The sequence below is a fragment of the Scyliorhinus canicula genome, chromosome 6 (genome assembly GCF_902713615.1).
Source record: "Scyliorhinus canicula chromosome 6, sScyCan1.1, whole genome shotgun sequence".
Taxonomy (NCBI): domain Eukaryota; kingdom Metazoa; phylum Chordata; class Chondrichthyes; order Carcharhiniformes; family Scyliorhinidae; genus Scyliorhinus; species Scyliorhinus canicula.
Genome location: NC_052151.1, coordinates 110,251,780 through 110,266,472, shown reverse-complemented (window position 1 = coordinate 110,266,472; position 14,693 = coordinate 110,251,780). Strand labels below are relative to the sequence as shown.

General features: G+C 43.3%; 1 protein-coding gene across 2 annotated transcripts in view; it reads right to left on the bottom strand.

Annotated features, from left to right (window-relative positions):
- Positions 1-350: 350 nt before the first annotated feature.
- LOC119967389 (CD2-associated protein) overlaps positions 351-14,693 on the bottom strand; it is a 277,194-nt gene continuing 262,851 nt past the window's right edge. For both annotated transcript variants that reach the window (XM_038799889.1, XM_038799890.1), the window contains exons 18-20: positions 5,323-5,386; positions 1,551-1,588; positions 351-717 (exon numbers count right to left, since the gene is read on the bottom strand). In XM_038799889.1, the coding sequence (XP_038655817.1) occupies positions 627-717; positions 1,551-1,588; positions 5,323-5,386 (193 nt within the window). In that variant the 3' untranslated portion in view covers positions 351-626. The remainder of the gene's footprint in view (positions 718-1,550; positions 1,589-5,322; positions 5,387-14,693) is intronic.

Below are 14,693 nucleotides of genomic sequence, written 5' to 3'. Positions count from 1 at the left end.
AGAAATCACCATGAACGTTCAATAAGTTATGTTACTAGAGAAGATATACAAATTGAAATGAAACTTTTTGGATGATGATTTCTATTGTGGTAGGTACTTACAAGGTGCAATTAATTTAATATTTAAAGTATTCTATGATCGTTCATTTACAAAATTCCAAATTTTATTCCAAGTCAGTTTGTAAGGAAACAAATGCAAAGGAAAATATTTGTTTTAGCCGAATCAGCCTTTAAAGAAAGGTTACTAAAAACTTGAAATATGTATACATTATGCCACAACACTTTAAAAACAGAGTATGAAGGAACCTTGGATTATAAAGGCTATCTATCGCCATGGATTATAAAAATGTATTATAATCAATTTTTTTCACTTTATTAGGTAATAAGTAACAGTAAAAGTGGATGAACTGTAAATTGAAAGGGTTTACATGGAATGGGAGGTTATGAACAGCTAATAAATTTACAGAACAATGCATTGTACTTTGTTTTTGAATCGGTGTGTAATTGATGAGAAATAAAAGCAGTATATAGATTTTTAATTAAAAATGATTGTCATTCATGATCATTTGTAATGAGCTTTATTGCAACAAAGGACTGTTGAAAATCAGTCCCCAGTACCACTTATTTTTAAATCTCTCCAGGAGAAAATGGTTCCACATAAATGCAGTTAAAATTGGAGTTGTTTTGCCCCTTCAGAAATGTAGATTTCTTACTGCATCTGCAATATTAAGTGATCAGAAAGAGAGGACGACAGGTAAATAGAAAAAAATCTAGTCTTGAATCATAATTAAAAGTAAACATATTAAAGATACAATTGATGTTTGCCCATTTCCTCACACCCTTTTGTAAGGGCCATAAGCTCCCTTTATTGCAAGTAATGTGTAAATAACCATTTAAATTATACAATATAACCTTAGATATGAAAATACATAGTTTTACTTTGCATAGGGAACTGGTCTGTAGTTCACATTCCTTTGCCCCTTAAAACACCAACTTTATATATTTATTTAATACTTGTATCTGCAGGCTTCAATCAGGCACAATAGTGTTTACCCTGGATAGGAAAGCTAAAATAAATTGTATACAGCAAGATCAAACTCCCTTTCCTGTAGAGAAAAAAAAATCTAAAATCTATTAAGCTCTTTCCCATTTAACTGAAAATACCAATACATCAATCTTATACAGTTTTGCAAAACTATAACATCATTGATTCATTAAAAAAATTAAACTACATCTTAATCAAAAATTAAACATCTGACCCCTTTATACAGATTCAGTAGTACAGTAAGCAAACTCAAACATTCACCATGAATGCATAGTCTGCAAATCCAGCACAATAGCAGATAAGGCCTCTAATTCATATTGGCGAAAAATTTACATCATACAATTATACCCAGCTTTATAAAGATATATCATAATATCTGACATTCTCATTTAGGACAATGATTATAATAAAAGGGGAAAAGTATTTTAAAGTACAGAATCTCTTGGTTATTTGCAGAAACTGAGTCGCGGTAAGTTGTCCCAAATATTGAATGGAATGTAGCTCACGTGGACTGGACAGCTTTCTTCAGTTTGTCTATTTCCAGCTGTAAAACAATAACAGTGACCATTATTTAGTTATGCAAAACTTAAAGAACACTTAATTTTGGTGAAATCAGAGGAATAATTCAAATGTGCATTCTTCATGGGCATATTAAAGGATGACTGTTGGCAGTATCTTCTGCTAGGCTGGGGAGGTGTTAAAAATTCCAGCACAATCATGTGATTACTTGACATCCACAGATATCAACAAGAATGAGTGTTGGCAATTGGAAGCTCTTGCTAATTATCCTATTTTAAGAGTACAGTAAGAAGTCTTACAACACCAGGTTAAAGTCCAACATGTTTGTTTCAAACACTAGCTTTCGGAGCACTGCTCCTTCCTCAGGTAAATGAAGAGGTGTGTTCCAGAAACATATATACAGACAAATTCAAAGATGCCAAACAATGCTTAGAATGCGAGCATTTGCAGGTAATTGAGTTTTCACAGATCCAGAGATAGGGGTAACCCCAGGTTAAAGAGGTATGAATTGTCTCAAGCCAGGACAGTTGGTAGGGTTTCGCAAGCCCAGGCCAGATGGTGGGGGGTGAATGTAATGCGACATGAATCCCAGGTCTCGGTTGAGGCCGTACTCACGTATGCGGAACTTGGCTATAAGGTTCTGCTCGGTGATTCTGCGTTGTCGCGCGTCCTGAAGGCCGCCTTGGAGAATGCTTACCCGGAGATCAGAGGCTGAATGCCCTTGACTGCTGAAGTGTTCCCCGACTGGAAGCCAACATTCCTGCCTGGTGATTGTCGCGCAATGTCCATTCATTCGTTGTCGCAGCGAATGGTCTCGCCAATGTACCATGCTTCGGGACATCCTTTCCTGCAGCGTACGAGGCAGACAACGTTGGCTGAGTCATACGTGTATGTACCGCGTACCTGGTGGGTGGTGTTCTCACGTGTAATGGTGGTATCCATGTCGATGATCTAGCATATCTTGCACAGATTGCCATGGCAGGTTTGTGTGGTGTTGTGGTCGCTGTTCTGAAGGCTGGGTAGTTTGCTGCAAACAATGGTTTGTTTGAGGTTGCACCACTGTTTGAAGGCAAGCAGTGAGGGGTGTGGGGATGACCTTGGCAAGATGTTCATCTTCATTGATGACGTGTTGGAGGCTGCGAAGGAGGTGTCGTAGTTTCTCCGCTCTGGGAAAGTACTGGACGACGAAGGGTACTCTGTCGGTTGTGTCCCGTGTTTGTCTTCTGAGGACGTTGGTGCGGTTTTTTGCTGTGGCACGTTGGAACTGTCAATCGATGAGTCGACCGCCATATCCCGTTCGTACGATAGTAACTGATCTACTAACGTAACTCTATCTTCATGAACTATTCCTACATCTCTTGATTCCATTTTTTAAAACTAAAATGTACCGTTTCCACTCTCCCCACTTTGAATATACTGAACATTCAAAGTCCTCCGTGGTAAATTCCAAGATTCACACCCTATGGAGTGAATAAATTTCTCATCTCTGTCCTAAATGGATGACCCACATTCTGAGAATATTGATCACTGGCTCTCCACTCACTAGACAGGGGGCAGCACGGTAGCATAGTGGTTAGCACTATGGCTTCACAGCGCCACGGTCGCGGGTTCAATTCCTGGCCTCGGTCATTGTCTGTGCGGAGTCTGCACGTTCTCCCTATGTCTGCGTGGGTTTTCTCCAGGTGCTCCGGTTTCCTCCCACGAGTCCCAAAAAATGTGCTATTAGGTCATTTGGATATTTAGAATTCTCCCTCCGTGTACCCGAACAGCAGGGGTCAACTTGGGTGTGCTGATTTAGATTCATAGAATAGATACAAAATTTCTATAAGTGCGCTGATAATAACAAAAAGCAAAATTCATGTGAAAAGATTTTGCTCAAATTTTGATATAATTGGTCTTGTAATTATAGTAAGCGGGACATATACGGAATTACGTTTAAATATACTTTTGTAAAAAAAAGCTCAATTGCAACATATTTATTCTCTGAAGGTTGGGTTTACAACTATTTGGTGAGATAATAGCCCAGATTTAATGCTCAGTCACTGCATTGATCTCTCCATTTTTGGGTTGAGATTGAAGAAATCTGCCCAAGTTCTTACTACTGACAACTATCCAAGTGCTGCACGGTGTCTTGAATCTAGATGTTGATGTGTGTTTTAATGTTTCATGGTATCAAAAGAGTTTTGTGACACTTGCTGCCTGATTGACGTGAACAATGACCATCAAAATAGCACTGAAGTCAGGTGCTGCTAAACGCCAGCAAACTGTCAAAGCTCCTCATCAGGGATTGATCAGGAGAAAATGTGTTGGGAAGGGGAAAAAATGAAATTTATCAGCAGTATGAAGAGTTGTTAACTCTCTTGCAAATACTTTTGCAGCCCAAAATGCCATCAGAAATGGATTGTGATAACCAAATATTGGATGAGGAGAACAGTCAAAGTGAGAAAACTTAACAAAATAAAATCATCTAGAACCAGACACAAAAGCAGCAAAAATTAAAAATTGTGATTCGATTTGAAATATTTCAAGATTTTTGAAAAAGATTTTACCTGAATGTGATACGATGAAACATTTGTAGTTTAAGAACAGGCATTGTCAGAATATTTACAGTGTTTAGTAAATGAATGCAAACGTCTTCCTGAATTCATGGATTATTGACATAAATTTTGGATTAACATTTTTCGGGATGCCTTCCCAATCTTTATTAAATTCTACATCATAACAAACACCACTCCAGTAATATTTATTACACAAAATGCATCCCAGAATACTCAAGGAAGTAAAAAGAAACAGCTACAATTCTGGCCACAATTGTTAAAATATTCTTGGAAATGGAAGTTCAACCAAAACACCACTTCTGTTCCAAAAGGGATACAAGTATAAACTAGGTAACTGGGGACTTGTCACCCAGCTTCTAGAGGGCACAATGTAATGTAATGACGACCTTACTTTGGAAAGGATATTGAAACTGTGGAGAGGTGTCAGAAGAAATTATGCCAGGGATGAAGGGCCTTAGACATAAGGAGAGACAGATCAATTAGGGCCCTTTTCATTAGACTACAGAAGGCTAGGGGAAGATCTGATAGGTGTTTAAAATTATAATGCATTTCAATAAGGTAAACAAGGAAATCAAATCACTGATTATGGAGTCTGTAACTAGAGGGAATCAATTAAAAACATCACCACATGAACATCAATGGTTCAAGATTGTGTTTGTGCAGATGTTGATTCCCCCGTGAAGGAACTAGACAGCATAATAGCCTTTAAAAGGGATGCGATATTATACTTAAAAATAATAAAAATATCAGGGATTGGAGCCAACTGAATTAATTTGTTTAAAAGAGGAGTTGGAATAGGCTCAATGGGCGGAAACGGTGTGTTGTAAAAATCTACACGATTCCAAAATATAATGCTGAGTTTGTACTGGTAAATAAACTGTCTTAACGCGACTGACCAAATAAAAAATAGTCTTGCATAATGTAGTACCTCTTATGATCTCAGGATGTGTCAAAGTGCTTCAGCCAAAGAAATATTCACTTCCAAGGGTAAGACGGAGCCTCAGTTCAGTCTCTCATCAAAGAGTGCAGCACATCCTTAACACTCCAGTAGTGTGTGTCAGTCTGGAATGTGTGCCTGAGGTGGGGTTTGAAGCCTTCTGATTGAGATTGGAGTTCTACCAATGAAGCCACAGCTGACAATTATTCAGCAACAATAGAAGCTACCCCAAGGTATTAAAATAGGCATAGTTTAGACTCTTACCTGTAAGGCAGTACGTTGTTTCTTCTCTTCTTCAAAGTCATTCCTTAGTTCAGTTAATTCTTTCCTGTGGACATTAGATGTAAACGTTGTTACTTTGGAATGCAGCATTATAATCAGGATGTTTGCTTGCCTCACTTCAACATCAGTCACACTGTTTGAATGAAAACCGATGTCAGACTGGAGAAATAAATAGTAAGACGTAAGGTGGGGGTCAAAGTAAGAGAGAAGGTAAGAAAGGCCTAATTATGTCAACAGAGCATGTATGGGTACATAAGGTTGGTGAGCTGCAAGCAATATAGACATGGTGAATATAGTGCTCGGGGGCTAATGCAGAACTAGCTTTAAAAAATGGAAGAAATAGGTACTAAATATTCCTGGATACAAGGTGTTCCAGAAAGATGGGGAACACCAGAGAGGCGGCGAGAGGGCGGCATTGATTAAGGAGAATATTACAGTGCCGAAGAGACTGTCCAATAGTACAGATATCCAAGAGAGGTTAAGAAGCGAATCGACTTGGTTAGAGCACAGAAACAATAGAAGTATGATGACACTGTGATTGATCGGGCCACCATCCAATGGGAAAGAGACAGAGGAACACATTTTCATTGAAATGACAGAGGTGCAAAACATTGATAATGGAGGATTTTGATTATCCTAACATCGACATTGACAGCCATAGCATAAAGGGCAAAGAGGGGGAAGAGTTTCTGAAGTGTGTTTAGGGGAATTTTTTAGATCTGTACGTTTCAGGTCCAATGAGGGAGGAAACACAGCGGAAACTAGTTCTGAAGAACGAGATGGGTCAAGTGTCAATAGGGAAACATGTAGAGGGCAGCAATCATGGTATTGTAAGTTTAGCTAAGAACATAAGATGTAGGAGCATGGCGGGGGACATGCTGGAGTTTTTAACCCTGGAAAAGGTGAAGTTTGAGCTGATGAGTGCGACAGAGTGGTTCTACAACTGTCGGGGTTTGTTCACCATACACTTTCAGGTTGGTTACCGATGACTGTTGAAGGAGGGCGGGTTTCGGGGGTGGGGCTGGGGAGGATTTATTTGTTTGGGGTTGTTTTTGTGTTGTGAAAATGTTGGGGCGGCACGGTGGTCAGCGGTCAGTATTGCTGCCCCACAGTGCCAAGGACCCGGGTTCGATCCCGGCCCCGGGTCACTGTCCGTGTGGAGTTTGTACATTATTCCCGTGTCTGCGTGGTCTCACCTCTACAGCCCAATGATGTGCAGGGTAGGTGGATTGGCCACACTAAATTTCCCCTTAATTGGAAAAAAAGAACCGAGTACTCTAAATTTATTTTTTAAAAACATTGTGAAAATGTTGAAAATTGATTGAATAAAAATGGTTTACAAAAATCCAACAGATAGGGATCTGCAGGCTGTTTACTGAAATAATCTCTCTCTCCCTTCAACCAGTCTTTCTGAGACCTCTCTATCCAAAAAATAATCCTGTGTTCGCTAAATTTATTTAAAAGTTGGTTTTGACCTGTGGTGGATTTTTCTTGCTTGGAGTTAGAGAAGGTATCAGTCAGATGTTTAAAAGTGTTTCCTTTTATTGTTAAACTTTGTTTAACTAGCAATTGTAACGTATATTTATGTGATTTTAAGGTCATTTAACAAAGTTTTTTAAAAAATACATCACATCCCTATTTATTTTATTGGAGTGAAATATCCTTTCCTCACAGTTTTACACATTTGAACAAAAGTGATTGGGGATCTAGGCTGGTATCCCATCAAATGTAATACCATTCACAGCTGGCATTTGGCCTACATTTTGGTTTTCCCTTTTCGAGCTTGACTACTGAAATTAAAGTTGCATTTTGTTTATCAGAAGTATTTTTTCTCACTGCATCCAATTATACTTGAACAACAAGCCAGGGCAATGAGTAACCTTGCACAAGGGGTGGTCAACTACAGTGTGGTGTCAGGAGATAGCATTTGTTTGATGGGCATACAACCTGATTGATGACAGATGGGAGATACATAAACAGCTCGAATATATTGAAGTCTGCAAAGCATTGCCGCGTAGGAGGGAAGAATTTGATAAAGACTCATGTCTACCAGATTCAAGGCTCGAATGGAGCCAGAAATTTGGCTTAAAGGGACACTCTTTCCAGGATTGAGCCAGAGTGGAATAGTCAACCACTCAACATTACAGGAGGAAGGAATGGGAAAGAAGTGAGCAACAGAATTGCCCATTTGTGTAAGGTTATTTGGAGACTTGGTATGTGTGGGCTAAAAAGTGCAGCAATGACAGTTTAACCTTGGTGGTGGGGAAGCTTCTAATATTGATAATTTGGAACAAAATTAGCAATCGTGGATGAATTAAGGAAAGCCAGCCTAGATTTGTTGAGGACAAATCTGTTTAGCTAACTTGCTTCAGTTTTTTAATGAAGTAACAGAGGGTTGATCAAAGAATCATAGAATTTACAGTGCAGGAGGCCATTCGGCCCATCGAGTCCGCACCGGCTCTTTGAAAGAGCATCCTACTTAAGCCCACACCTCCACCCTATCCTCGTAACTCAACAATCCCAGCTAATATTTTTGGACACGAAGGGCAATTTATCATGGCCAATCCACCTAACCTGCACATCTTTGGACCGTGGGAGGAAACCGGAGTACCCGGAGGAAAGCCATGCAGACACGGGGAGAACATGCAGACTCGTCACAGACAGTGACCCAAGTGGTGTAGCCATCTGGGATGGTCACTTACAGAATACAAAATGGATGATCACAATGACTATAAGGAAATACGGACAATGTTAAGAAAGTAAGCAGGCACAGAGCCTGTATGCGTATTGAGAAGGCAACTCTCAGATGAGACTGAAACTGCAGGTCAATTAACATATTGATGGCCCATCTCCGGGAACAAAGGAAAGACACTCAAGCAACCGATCTAGCCCCAGACACCCCGGCGTCAGTTCCCCAAACCGAAAGCATAAACAAAGCAAGGCCAACGGCCACCTAGGACACGCCCAGTCATCAGGGCACCCACCCCTTTATTGGTCAAGATCAATACGAGTGATCAAGATGCGGCCCAATTAATTGGGGCCAGGTTCAAGGCCCACCGAAAAGCGCACAAAGCCCCTTTGTGTATAAGAAGAAGCCCCCAAGATAGAATTGCTCTCTTGGACTCGGCTCTCGAAGTGGAGAGACCCGTCCACCAGCTACGCCTGAAGCAACTAAGTCCAAGGTCAACGCTCGCTATCAGATGGACGACCTTAGCTGTTCTCCTGTTACCTCTTCGAACCCAACAGCCTCAGATCCGAACAACGGCCATTGTTCCTCTGACTGAGAGGGTACCCGAAGTTAAGTATAAGCGTTAGAAAAAGTTTAGTTTGTGGTATTTTGTGCATGATTAGAAATTACTGTGTGTGTAAATAAATAGTATTGACTTTGAACTAACTAACTGGTGCATTGGTTCTTTGATCAGTATTTGGGTTTGCACCTTGTGGCGGTATCGAAAGACACCTGGCGACTCGAAAGCAAACATAATTAGGATCAAGGAAGGCGACCATATTGACCGCCATATTTATAACCAGATAAATATATCAACATTTACTGGCGACATCTGACAGGACGCGACCTAGAGGTGGCCTAGTCACTCCGAGAGACCTCAAATTTCAATTAGAATCCAATTGGAAAAGAAAAACCACAAGCGTGAGACCAATACTGATCAAACCATTAAAATACGGAAGTGTGTTACTTGCATGCGTACTAACAGGGATATAAGGTAAACCTGAGAGATTTTGTTGCGTAAAGCTGTTGTGCGTTTTGTAGGCCGGAAAATAGCGCAAGCCGTACCCGTGTCTACATCACCACTTTATCACCCCCTGTTCTAAATTCAGTAGAGACCCCAGAGATAGCGATAAAAATGGCAATGAAGGTAATGGAACGCCTTATTAACCGCCAAGAATTCGAGGTCACAGCGACCAGTAGAGGAGGACAGTGTCCTGTATGGGAAGAGGAAATCAGAAAGTACCTCCAAGGGAAAGGATGGCCCCTTTGGAACGAATTCTGCGCGAATGATGAAACAGGTCCCAGAAGTATAGGGCATACTTGGTGGGAGAATCTGACAGAGATCCATAGGGAGAGCTTAGGGAAAGCTCGCAAGCCAATGGCAATCATGTCCTGCTTGGCACAATTGCGAGGCACAGTGGAGGTCGTTAAGACGCTCCATAGAGAAATTGAGCAGAGAGACAGGAATAGTGAAGGAGATGTGAGCGAATATGAGAGAGAGAACATGGAACTGAGAGAGCAGTTAGCGGCGGGGGACAAAGAGGTGTCTGATGCCAAGTGGGCACACCAATCTTGTCTCGCCCATTTGAGCAGTTTTCAGTCCCAATATGATAAGGCCTACCAAGACACGCAATGCGCTGTCTTGGTAAGACAGGAAACAGAACAACAAGTTGAGCAGTTACAAAAACAGTGCAACGATTTAAAAGCAGCCCTACGAGCACTCCACACTTCCAAGACTGAACAAAGGCAGAGCTCGGTAGATCACGCAAAGTGCCGGAAGTAAATTGCAGAACTGCAATCTCTGCTTTCTGCCCAAAATGGGTTCCAAAGCACGTTTGGACCCCTATTAGACCAAGAAAATGGCCCCGACTGGCAGGAGTTAAACGAGGCTGCCCATAGATATGTTCATGGCACATGTACACAGGAAAACCTCAAAATCGAAAAGCACCCCAACCCCCGACTGCACAGGCAGAACACACCCCTATGAACCCTGTAACCTCACAGCCCCAGGGCCACAACAGACGGTGACCCAGATTTCCTGTACACGACCCTATTTACCATCACTCAATTAAGGGATACGTGTGAGAAGATTACACCGTTCCTACCCACATCGGACCCCCACCAGTTCTTTGCAAGAATAAAACAGCAGGCAACCATGTACGGCCTGGGTGGAAAGGAGCAAGTGAAGCTCACAGTTTTAAGCCGCGACCCCTCAGTCATGGCAGCCCTTCCCGACCCACAAAACGTAGGAGGAGGCACACTCCAAGAAATGCACACAGCGATCCTAGATGTGATTGGCTATAACAAAGGAGACCCCGTAGAAGGCCTAAACAAGTGTCGGCAAAAGAAGACAGCACCCCACAGCTTTTGCTGGACGCTTGTGGATACATTTTATTGTGGTGTTCAGGAGAGTTAGCACGTGCCCATTTGTTCCCAGATAATATGGCCAAATGGACTCAAATCCTTGTCTCTCATGCGACAGAGGCAGGACAGAGAGCTTGCGCAAATTACAACCTCTCAGACGAGGCCCACAACAAGAAATAGGTTTTGAAAAGATTGTCCCACGCTTGGGAGCAGTCCATCCAAGGTAAAACAGTGTATGGTAGAGCAGAGGAAGAGCAGGCAGACATGCATCCAGTTAGGACGCACCAGAACCCCGCATCGGTAAATGAAGGAAGGAACAGCCCACAGCAGACCAAATCCCAGGAGTGTTATAACTGCGACCAATTAGGACACTTCGCACGAGAATGTCAAGCCCCCAGAAACAGCAGCGAAACCAGCAGACAGGCACCCCGAATAAGAATAGGGCAAAGCCAATTCACAGTGTTCGCGCCCGTTCTGATACCCCAGATATGAACGCCACCGATTGACGGTGTTCGGACTCCCCAAATTGGGTCTGCAAACCCTTTGGGACACCTCCGGGAGACCGGTAGTGGCAGGCAGAGTCCGGGGACACCCTGTAGAATTTCTTTGGGACACAGGAGGTTCCCGCACCACGATAAATTCCTCCACAATGTTTCAGCGAGACACATGGCCCACCACAGACACCATTACCCTCAGCAGTTTAACAGGGCACTTACAGCAGGGACATATCACAGCCCCTGTAGCCATTCAGATAGGGAACATTAAAACTAAACACTCCGTAGTTCTGGTCAACCTACCCCAGACAGCTGAACACATTTTAGGCATTGATTTTATGAGCTCCCACAATCTATCTTTCGATTCGGCAAATAAATGTGTGTGGAGAATGGCAAAGGCAGCACGAGCCCACGCCACGCTCGCAGTTGGAGACTATGAAAATAGAATTAGCGCAACCCTCAAGCCATTAGTCAGGACAAACAAGTTAGGGAAGTCCTCCAGAGACACAAAGCAGCATTTGCACAGCACAAACACGTCTGTGGCAAGATCGCTGGCTTGGTGAACATTACAGGTCCTGACCCCAGACCCCAAAAGCAGTACGGTTTTCCCCAAGAAGCAGAGGGAGAAATCTCAAAAGTTATACAAAATCTGCTTGATCAAGGCGTACTCCGATCAGTAGCCTCCACGAACAATGCCCCAATTTGGCCCCTCAGGAAACCCGATGGATCATGGCGACTGACCATCGATTATCGGGCACTAAACAAAGTAAACCCAGTAGCAGCCCCCACCCTAGCCACGAGTCCTGAGACAATGCTCAAACAGGGACTACAGTCAAAAAGAATTTCGGTTTTGGACATTAGTAACGGCTTTTGGCCCATTCCATTGGATAAAGCATGCCAATACAAATTTGCATTCGCATTCCAGGGACGGCAATATACGTGGGCGTACCTTCCACAAGGCTTCCACAACTCCCCCTCCATTTTCCACCGACAGCTGGCAAATGCTTTAGCAAGATTTTCCTGGCCCGATTGTCTAGTCCAATATGTCGATGACTTGTTTCTGCAGACAGACACTAAGAAAGAGCACGTTTTGCTTCTCGAAGAATATTAGGACTCCTGCTACAAATTGGCTGTAAAGTGAACCCCAAGAAGGCCCAGATTTTACAGGAAAAGGTGATTTACTTAGAAACAGTAATCACACATGGAAAACGAGCAGAAAAGAATCGACTCAATCATCAAATTACCCTTGCCCCATAACGTCACAGCCCTCCGGTCATTTCTTGGACTGGTTGGCTACTGTAGAAACCACATCGACGGTTTTACCACAAAGGCAGCACCCCTATCCGACCTTCTCAAGAAGCAAGCACCTTGGGAATGGCTTCCACAGCACACGGATGCCGTGGATGCATCAAAAAGAGCCCTCAGCACAGCCCCCGAGTTACAGGCCCCAGATCCACTCTCCCTGTACGCAATTAAAGTTGCAAGCACGGACCGAACCCTTTCGGCCGTGCTCCTTCAAGAACGACATAATTGTTTAGACCCTGTGGCATACGTCTCACGTATATTAGATCCAGTCGAGCAAGGATTTTCTGCCTCCGAAAGGCACCTGCTCGCAGTTTTTTGGGCAGTTCAATACTTCGCCTACATTACAGGACTCAACCCCATCACCATTCTAACTGAACACACCCCAACACAACTCCTACTTGATTGTAGAATTAAGGATGACACAGTTAGCCAAATGCACGCAGCCCGTTAGACCCTTCTCTTCCAGGGAGTGGACATCACAGTAAAGAGGACAATAACCCACACTTTCCTCGCTGATAATTTACAATATGGAGGCACCTCACGAGTGTGAAATAACAGCCACTAGGCAAAATGCAGGATCCTTTGTACCAAAGTCAGCTCCCCCGAAACCAGATACTACACCCCAGAGACGCCCACAGACACATGTGCACCCCTTAGAATCCACGTGTATGGCTCCTCCACAGTTTTAAACAGCAAAAGGATTACCGGTTGCGGTATTTATATAGAGAACGTGCAGGGACGCGCCTTAGAAGAGATTTTGTTCAAATTGCCAGGACATTTAGCTCGCACGCAGCAGAACTGGAAGCCATAACGTATATTGTAGACCACCCCGACTCGTTTTCGACCCAGCCAACATATACTCTGACAGTTTATGTCTGCAACAGTTTAACAGAATTCCTACCCCTGTGGGAAACTAGAGGATTTGTTTCCGCAGACGGAAAACCCCTACCCTCAGCCCCATTGCTCCAGCATATTCTGAAAACGGCCAAAGATAGGAAATATGGGTTTATCAAAGTCCGTAGCCATCATCGTTCTCCCACCCCGGTAACGTTAAGGAAGACTCCCTAGCAAAGGCAGGTTCCAGATAGTCACTTTTGGAACCCCCCCCCGAGAGCGCCCCAGTACACGCGGTTCAGGTCTCACAGACCAACTTTCAGGATCTAGCGAAGGCCCAAAAAGAAGACACACAACTCAGGGAAGTTTTAAAAGGCAACTTCCCAACTCCTTATGATAAGTAGAAAAACGCGTTTACCACACAGGACGGTGTGATTTTAAAAGACGGCATTTATGTAGTCCCCAGCTAGGACAGGAATCAGATTATTTGCCAATTCTATGACAACCATGAACATCAAGGCATAGAAGCAACCCTAGCCCACCTCCGACCTCTCTGCTGGTGGTCTGATTTAAAAACTGATTTGGCACATTACATTGAGAACTGCTTAATCTGTGCCCAGAACAATCCGGACAGATATGCAAGGAAAGGTCAGCTTAGTCACACCCGTTAATGGCCCCTGGACGAATTTGCAAATCGATTATATAGGACCCCTACCTCCCTGCAGGAATGGTTCTAAGCATGTGTTGGTGGTCATAGACACCTTCACAAAATGGGTGGAAGCATTTCCATTCCAGAACAAACACGGCTAAAGCGATAGCCAAGATCCTCACTCAGCACATCTTTACAAGATGGGGGCTTCCACGCAGCATAGAGTCTGATCAAGGCTCCCATTTTACAGGACGAGTGATGAAAACGTCCTTACAATTTTTGGAATAAAACAGAAGTTCCATATTGCATACCACCCCCAGTCAAGCGGCATAGTGGAACGAATGAACAGAACTTTGAAAGCGATGCTCAGAAAAACGGTGCAACAGCACAACAGCACCTGGGACACAGTTCTTCCATTTGCATTAATGTTCATACGAAACACGGTATCCACGTCGACAGGATACACCCCCCACACCCTCATGACCGGACGCCCCATGAAAGGGACAGAATATTTATTAGGACTGGATTTGGCAAGCCCGCAGTCACCACCCTCACGCATGAGAAAGCAGTTCAGCAGATTATAGAAAATGTAAAGGCAGCCCAGCTTGCAGCAGCCGTTAGACTTGGGACACACAAGAAGCAAAGCAAAGTTTGCTTCGATAAGACAGTACACGCCACAGAATTTGTAGTAGGGCAGCAAGTCATGCTAGCCCTATACAACCCCAGTTCATTCCTTTCCCCCAAATTTGACGGACTGTACTCCATTTCTGATAAAGTCAGCCCCTCCGTATATAAAATCACCTATCCCAATGGCAAGTCTGTGTGGTTCCACATAAACCAGCTTAAGGCTCGCAGAACCATTCACACCACATCTCGTTCGCAGCAGCAGATGAACATGACCCGCCCACGAACGACCTTTTCCTACCCTCCCCCAACCTGTCCAGCCAATCCTCAGACACGACTTCGACTCCACCCCCAG